The sequence below is a fragment of the Pristiophorus japonicus genome, chromosome 4 (genome assembly GCF_044704955.1).
Source record: "Pristiophorus japonicus isolate sPriJap1 chromosome 4, sPriJap1.hap1, whole genome shotgun sequence".
Lineage (NCBI taxonomy): Eukaryota > Metazoa > Chordata > Chondrichthyes > Pristiophoridae > Pristiophorus > Pristiophorus japonicus.
Window position 1 is genome coordinate 12,989,381 of NC_091980.1, and position 7,621 is coordinate 12,997,001.

General features: G+C 45.1%; 1 protein-coding gene across 1 annotated transcript; it reads left to right on the forward strand.

Annotated features, from left to right (window-relative positions):
- Positions 1-982: 982 nt before the first annotated feature.
- Positions 983-4,488, forward strand: LOC139261978 (protocadherin alpha-C2-like). Its single transcript, XM_070877137.1, has 2 exons — positions 983-3,448; positions 4,369-4,488. Exons 1-2 carry the CDS (start codon positions 983-985, stop codon positions 4,486-4,488), a joined length of 2,586 nt encoding a protein of 861 aa, XP_070733238.1.
- Positions 4,489-7,621: the final 3,133 nt, after the last annotated feature.

Sequence of the window (7,621 nt, forward strand, 5' to 3'; positions counted from 1 at the left end):
TGTAAATATATTTTTCAAAACATAAACTTTCCTTTTAAATAATTAGTTAAATTTCATTTTGATTCATTTTAAATATGTGATTTTTATCTGCATTTCTTGTTGAGTCCCATTCATATCTATGGTGATTCCATATATACGCAACTCACCACAAATATAAACGGGAATTCCTCTACTTCGATTTATTGGGCCAGACTTGCAATCACAGGGAAACTTGGGAAACAGATGCGCCACTGAGTTACGTCGGCCTGTACGCAGGTCTACGCGTAGAGTGGCCCAGGACCGCAAGAGCTTAAATCCCAGGATCACAAGGTAAGTTTGTCAATATTTTTCAGATCGGAGTCTTACGCTGGAGTGAAGCCTCCGCCTGCATTTTCAGCACCATGGTTGCATTCACTAGTTCCTTTTTAGTTGACATACCGACGGATCGATTAAAAACATTAGTCAAAAGGAATGGTGTTCAGATACGTGAAACATAATACGAATTAGCTCACACGTAACTGAGGACATCATATAAAACAAATAATAAATATTGCACAGCAAAGTTAATTAAAGTTGCACAACTGTAAATGAACAAAGCAATTCTTCCGGTATTCAGTAGAGGCAGTATTGCTTTAAGAGTGTCTGCTGTGATTATTGGCCGAGTCTCTTTGTGTCGCTGTGGTCCAATGAGTTGAGGGAGTGTGGCTGAGGATCGAGCACCAACCCCCAACCCCACATTACAAACTGCGCAGTACCGAAGAAACAAGAAGCATTCATCGTTCCACTCGCTCGATTCGCATGTAAGAAAGGGCCCGAGAAAATCTAAGGGAGTTTGGAAAAATAATTTTGGCGACTGTGACAAAGACCTTTCGGCGTTCTACGAAATATAATGCTTTTCATCTGGATAAAAAAGGTAATGAACAATTACGGTCTCGTCGTTACATCAAGCGGCCTAAAATTCATCTGACATCTGGCAGTTATATCTGCAATATTTGGATCCCGAATGGCCTGCTTGCTAATCGACCGAGTCTCGCTATTGCCGGTTCTTTATCTGCTACACATATATCTTTCCGATTCAGTATGTGGGAACATTCGCTACTCAATTCCTGAAGAATTGGAGCTTGGTTCCTTTGTTGGAAATATTGCTGCGGACCTGGGGTTAGATGTTAAACAGTTATTCGAGCACAGGTTTCGGATTATATCTGAAAACAATAAAGAATATCTAGCCGTGAATTTAAAAACTGGAACTTTGTTTATAAAAGAAAAAATAGACAGGGAACAGCTTTGTGAACAAAGCCTCGCTTGCGTATTAATCTTAGAGGCTATGATCGAGAATCCGCTTAAGATATATCGTATTGAAGTTGACATTCTCGACATAAATGACAACGTGCCCTTTTTCGATAGAAGCGAGGATAACCTAGAAATATTAGAATTGACCCCTGTCGGAACGACTTTCCCGCTCCAGATCGCTCGCGACGCGGACGCTGGATCCAACAGTGTTCGCTCCTACCAGCTAAGCTCAAACGACCATTTCACTTTAAAGTCACAGACAGACATCGAACAAACTGGAATCCCAGAACTGATGCTGGAACGACCCCTAGACCGAGAACAACAACCGATTCATCGATTAAAACTGACGGCGTTTGATGGCGGAATCCCGGAGAAATTCGGAACTGCCCACATTATAATCATTGTGCTTGATGTGAACGACAATGCTCCGGTTTGCGAACAAAATGTCTATCAAATCACCACTGTCGAAAATTTACCCAAAGATACTTTGATTTTGAAAGTAACTGCGGTGGATGTGGACGAGGGACAAAACGGTGAGGTAATCTATTCGTTCAGCGATCACACTCCTGATAAAGTTCGCAAGGTTTTTAGCTTAGATTCGACAAGCGGGGAGATCAGAGCTACCGGTATGTTGGACTTTGAAACAGCAGAGAATTATCAGATTTCGGTTAAAGCTAAGGACAGAGGTGCAATTCCACTGTCTGTATACTGTAAAGTTTTGATAATCGTTACTGATGTTAATGATAATTATCCACAAATAATAACAACTTATTCGTCGAGCACGATACCAGAAGACGCTTCACCGAACACTGCAATAGCTGTTTTAAGAGTAACAGACCGAGATTCTGGAAATATAGATGTTTATTGCGGGATCCCTAGAGATATCCCTTTTCAGCTTAAAATGTCTTCTAATAACTACTACACTTTAGTTACCCACGGCGATATAGATCGTGAAATGGTGTCAGACTACAGCATCACCGTTACATGTACGGATACAGGCTCCCCTCCACTCGCGACCAACAAAACCATCCAAATTCAAGTCTCCGATATAAATGACAACACGCCACGCTTTACGCAGCGTTCCTTCATTATGTATGTGACAGAAAATAATGAGATTGGTGCTTCAATTGGTTCTGTGTCCGCCTTTGATCCAGATTCCACTAAGAATGCGGAACTGACGTATTCTATTTTGGATAGCCTAGTACACGGATTTCCTGCAGCATCTCTCGTCTCAATAAACTCGGAAAATGGTGTAATGATTGCTCACCGCTCTTTTGATTATGAACAACTTGAATCGTTTCAAGTCAATGTAGAAGTAAGGGATGCTGGATCCCCTCCGCTTAGCAGTTGTGTAACTGTAAATGTGATCATCGTAGATCAGAATGATAATGCCCCTGTGATCGTGTCACCTTTGACAAAAAAAGGATCCGCAGCAGAGGACACGATACCTAGATCTGCCGACTCGGGGTACATGCTTACAAAAGTGACGGCCACTGATGCCGATTCTGGACAGAACGCTGAACTTTCCTATCAAATCCGCCAGCCCACCGATGAAAGTCTGTTTACTGTGGCTCCTGCAACTGGAGAAATCTGGACTATTCGCCGCTTTAGGCATAAGGATTCACTTAGGCAAATAATCGTAATCTTGGTGAGGGACAATGGAACCCCATCCCTTTCATCTACAGTCAGCATCAATGTATCAGTGCAGGATGATACTACAGAAAATCCATCTAATATCGGCAGATTGGGGACATTTGGACCGTGGAAATACGATATAAAATTTTACTTAATGATTTCTTTTGTTTCTACCTCATTCCTATTACTTGTGGCGATTGTAATCCTCGGTATTAAGGTGCACAGAGGGAGAAATGGAATTAATAGTTACTGTTGCTGTTGGAACACTGCCAATTTTCTCCAGAGGGAATCATTCCATGGAATTCAAAAGGCGAGTGTGAATCTGCAATTACCACCCAATTATAGAGAGATGTATGAAAGCGAGACCCTCCCACAACCATTACGCTTTGATAAGTGTCAAGGTTCAACAATGAACTATTTCATGTTTCCAAAGTTACATGATGGGGCGGCACCCATGATTAATATCAAGACTGACTCATGTGTCGCTGCACAACAAGGAACGGCATCAAACTCTACGAGCAGAGAAAGATCCGAATTTCACGAGGTGAGTGTAGCACTGTGAAAATATTACGCTTCACTTTGCATTTTAGAAGATACTGTAGTGCAGCAGGTCTGAACTAATAATCGATCATGCAAGGGCAGTCTGAAAAGCTACTTACACTTAAAATATATTTCGAAATAAATATAAGTCTGCCATCAGTAAGTGTGACCTTCAGGCTGTCGGATGTCTAATCAACAGAGCTGATCATCAATTTCACTAATGTCATTTGGGGAAGGAAACGTTGCTTCCTTACCGATTATGGCGTAATGGTTTTATATTTACCTCAAGTCCTGCAGAAGCCTGATTTGACTATTGCCTGTGAAAGCATTTCGGATATGAACAGATAGGTAATTCAATCCATAATTCTGTTCCACAATTTTATCATAGAATCTTAGAAATTTACGGCACCATAGGAGGCCATTCGGCCCTTCCAGTCTGCGCCGATCGAAAAAGAGCTATCCAGCCCATGATCCTGAGACTTGCAGGTTACGACACTTCCAATGCATATCAAAGTACTTTTAAAATATGACGAGAGTTTTGATCTCCTCTCCCCGTTCAGGCAGTGTGATCCACACCGCCACCGCCATGAGGTGAAAAAACCTCTTCAAATCCCTGCTAACCCTTGTACCAATTGCTTTAAACCTTGGTAGTCTGTCGTATCCAACAAAGACGTTGTTGTGCTAATCATCAATGGCATGTGTCTTCAAGTGGCTATATAGGCCAATTCTGGATGCACATAGTCTCTTGCACACCGGACAAGGGAATATTAGCGTGTCTGATGCTGACAGTTCTGCCACCTGATGTTGTCTATCTCTAGTGTGCCGCAGGCGTTGATATCGGCTTTCTTCAAAGGTCTGGCAAGCAGTCCTCGTGAGGGTTCGCCACTGGATTATATTAACTGCTGTATTCTCGAGGTCTTTCAGTCAGATGCCACAGTACGGGAGGCTAGCCTTAATGCAATCTTTATAGCGGTTGCTGGAGCGCCCCTGGTGTCTTCGGCCTTCACAGAGCTTGCACTGAAGAAGCTGACGAGGGATCCTTGACTCACCCTTGGGGATGACATGTCCAGCACACCGGAACTGGGCTCACATGATCATCATCTCAATGCTAGTTGATTATGCTCTCTCCAGAAGCTCAAGGTTTGACACCCGGTCTTGACAGCATAAGTGGAGTATAGATCTGAGACTGCGTATGTGGACGGCTTCCAACTTTTTGGTGTGTCGCCTGTAGGGTGTCCAGGTCTCACATCCATAAAGGATAGATGAGAGAACGACTGCTCTATACACCAACAATTTAGTTGACAGTCGGATGTGGTGGTGACTCAACACCTTGGTGCGCAAGCGACCAAGTGCCTCACTGGCTTTGCAGATCCTTGCATCAATCTCCTTGTCCAAGGATCCATCACTTGATATGGTGCTGCCACGGTACTTGAAGCTGTCCACTGTTTTTAGTTGTATACTGCCGACGGAGACTGTGCAGCAGGTGTTGTGGTACCAGGGGCAGAGTGATAGAGAACCTCAGTTTTACTAAGGCTGATGGTTAGATCAAACAGTTCTGCTGCCTCAGCAAATTTGCTGTAAGAATTGTAGGTCACTCTGCTTGCGCGCCATGAGAGCGCAGTCATCAAAAAAGAGTGCCTCTAGGATGAGTCGTTTCTGTACTTTGGTCTTTGCAGCAAGGCGGCGGAGGTAGAACAGCGAACCATCTAATCGATATTTCAGATAGACCCCAACTTCACGTCTTTTATGGCATTGTTCAAGACGCAGGTAAAGAATAGGTTGAACAAAACTGGAGCAAGTACACAACCATGTTTTACTCCATTTGAGATGGCAAATGGGGCCATGGTTGTGCGGTCTGAGAGCACTTCACCTGTCATGTTGTCATGAAACAGCTCGATGATGTGGACAAACTTCCTTGGACACCCAAGTTTCGTCAAGATTCACCACAGCGCTGATCTGTTGACAGTATCAAAGGCCTTAGTGAGATCAATAAATACAGCGTACCGGTTCATATTCTGCTCAATGCACTTCTCCTGCACTTCTCTGAGTGCAAAGATTATGTCTGCTGTGGTCCGACCAGGTCGAAAGCCATATTGTGTTTCTGGGAGATTTGCTTCTGAGACACTAGCTATGAGTCGGTTCAGCACTCTGCGGCCGACGATCTTTGCAGCGATGGACAGAAGCGATATTCCTCTGTAATTGCCACAGTCTGCTTTGTTGCCCTTGTTCTTGTCGAGGGAAACTATCATAGCGTCACGAAAGTCTTGTGGCATGTCTTCCTCTTCCCAGATGCTGGTTATTATGTCGTGAAAGGCCTCGAGAGTTGCTGGGCCTACTGCCTTGTAGATTTCGGCAGGGGTTCCATCCTTTCCTGGAGCCTTTCCTGCACGCATCTGGTTGATGGCTTTATTAACTTCGTCGACGCTGGGAGGACGATCAAGATCTTCTTTGATAGTTTGCTGGGGTATGGAGTCAAGTGCGTCTTCATTCACTTCTGAGGGTCTATTAAGAAGATTGATGAAATGCTCTCTCCACCTATCATTTATGCCAGTTCTGTCTTTGATCAAAGTGCTGCCACCTGCTGAAAGGAGTGGAGTGCTGCTGGGATTTGATGGCCCATAGGGTGACTTGATGGCGCTGAAGAACATCTTTATATTGTGAGTTTCAGCATAATGTTCCACTTCCTCTGCTTTCGCCTGCCCCACATATCTTGCATCTAGCGAAGAAAAATTTGTGTTTTGCACTGCATGTGTCTGTAGCAATCCCTTTTGGAAATTGAGGAAGGGTCATTTTGCCATTTTAGTTATGCTTTTTTCTTTTCATCCAGCGTCTTGCAGATCTGAACGTTGTTTTCATCGAACCTGTCTTGATATACCTTCCTTCTAAGTCCAAGAGTTGTCTTTGCTGAGTCTTTCACCATCTGTTTGAGCTTTATCCACTTCTGTGTCGTGTTGCCAGTGAGTGGTCCATGAGACATCAGACTGTTATCGAGGTCATCCTGGAACTGCTCACGCTAGCACTGATGTTTCAGCCTAGCTCTGTTGGGGTGTCTGGGAGGGGTAGCACCTCTGACAATGGACTTGTCGTGCTCTTCGGAGTAGTGCCTCTGCCTTGGTCCCCACCGGGCAACCAACTCTCATCTGTGGCTCCATGTAGCTGTAGCACGTGCAGCGACCACACCCCGGTAAACTGCTTCGGCAGGCAGGCTAAACCAGATGAGGGTAGCTGATTGGTATTATCCCTCGCTGACTTTCTGGACCTGCTCACCCCAGCATGTGAAGTTTGTTGTGATGGATTGGGCGGAGGAGATCAAGTCTGATCCAACGGCCATGAAGGTGGAACAGCAATGCACTGTGGAGTGTATAGGGCATGGCAGAGCACGAAAGATGTCGTGGCCATCCACTGCAGCCAACAAAGTCTTCAGTTGTACCAAATCTTGTGGCACTGAAACGCGGCTTCTGCGGAGGAGAGAGTGGGATCGCCCCTGTGCACCAGCCTTCTCACTTTAAAAGCATCTATGCACAGGTTTGTGCTAACCATCATTCAACACACCAAGTCCTGCGGCGATGGGTGAGGGGCAAAGCGACAGGTGGAGGTCATCACTGCGAGTCGTAGCCTCAAACCTCCACGGAGGCAGCCTGTGGGCAAATGGTCGCTCGACTCTGTATCCAGGGCAGCAGAGGAGCCCGGCAGCACCCCAGGCGCTGAGCAGCCCTCTTTAGGACAGCACTGCTCACCCTTTATAAGGGAGGGGCCTAGAAAAGGTGGCCCAAACATTGCCTGCCCTTCTTTCAACTGGCCAGTATATTTCGGCTGGCAGTTCAACCCATTCTGCGGTCGAAAATACAGCAAGAGTCGAAAACTTCATAACACAAGAAAACTTTTTCTCAGACAACAGGACGTTCGCACACTCTTAGACAGAGCTGACACTACAAGACCGGAAAGAAGGACTGCCCTTATTGCAAGAGAGCTGCAGCGTTATAACATCAATATAGCGGCTCTGAGCGAGACAAGACATGCAGAGTAGGGCTGCGTAAGTGAACTATGTAGCCGCTACACCTTCTATTGGAAAGGCAAGGCAGAGAATGAGAACAGGATCAATGGAGTTGGCATAGCAGTGAAGACATTGCTTGTACAAGAGTTTCCGAATCTGCCTGAAGGGAGTAACGAAAGACTA

Bases quoted from the DNA above. Each gene is read 5' to 3' on its own strand.
- LOC139261978 (XM_070877137.1), top strand. From the start codon at position 983: ATGGCCTGCTTGCTAATCGACCGAGTCTCGCTATTGCCGGTTCTTTAT. The intron at 3,449-4,368 runs GTGAGTGTAGCA...GAGGTCTTTCAG, and splicing joins AAAGATCCGAATTTCACGAG to TCAGATGCCACAGTACGGGA.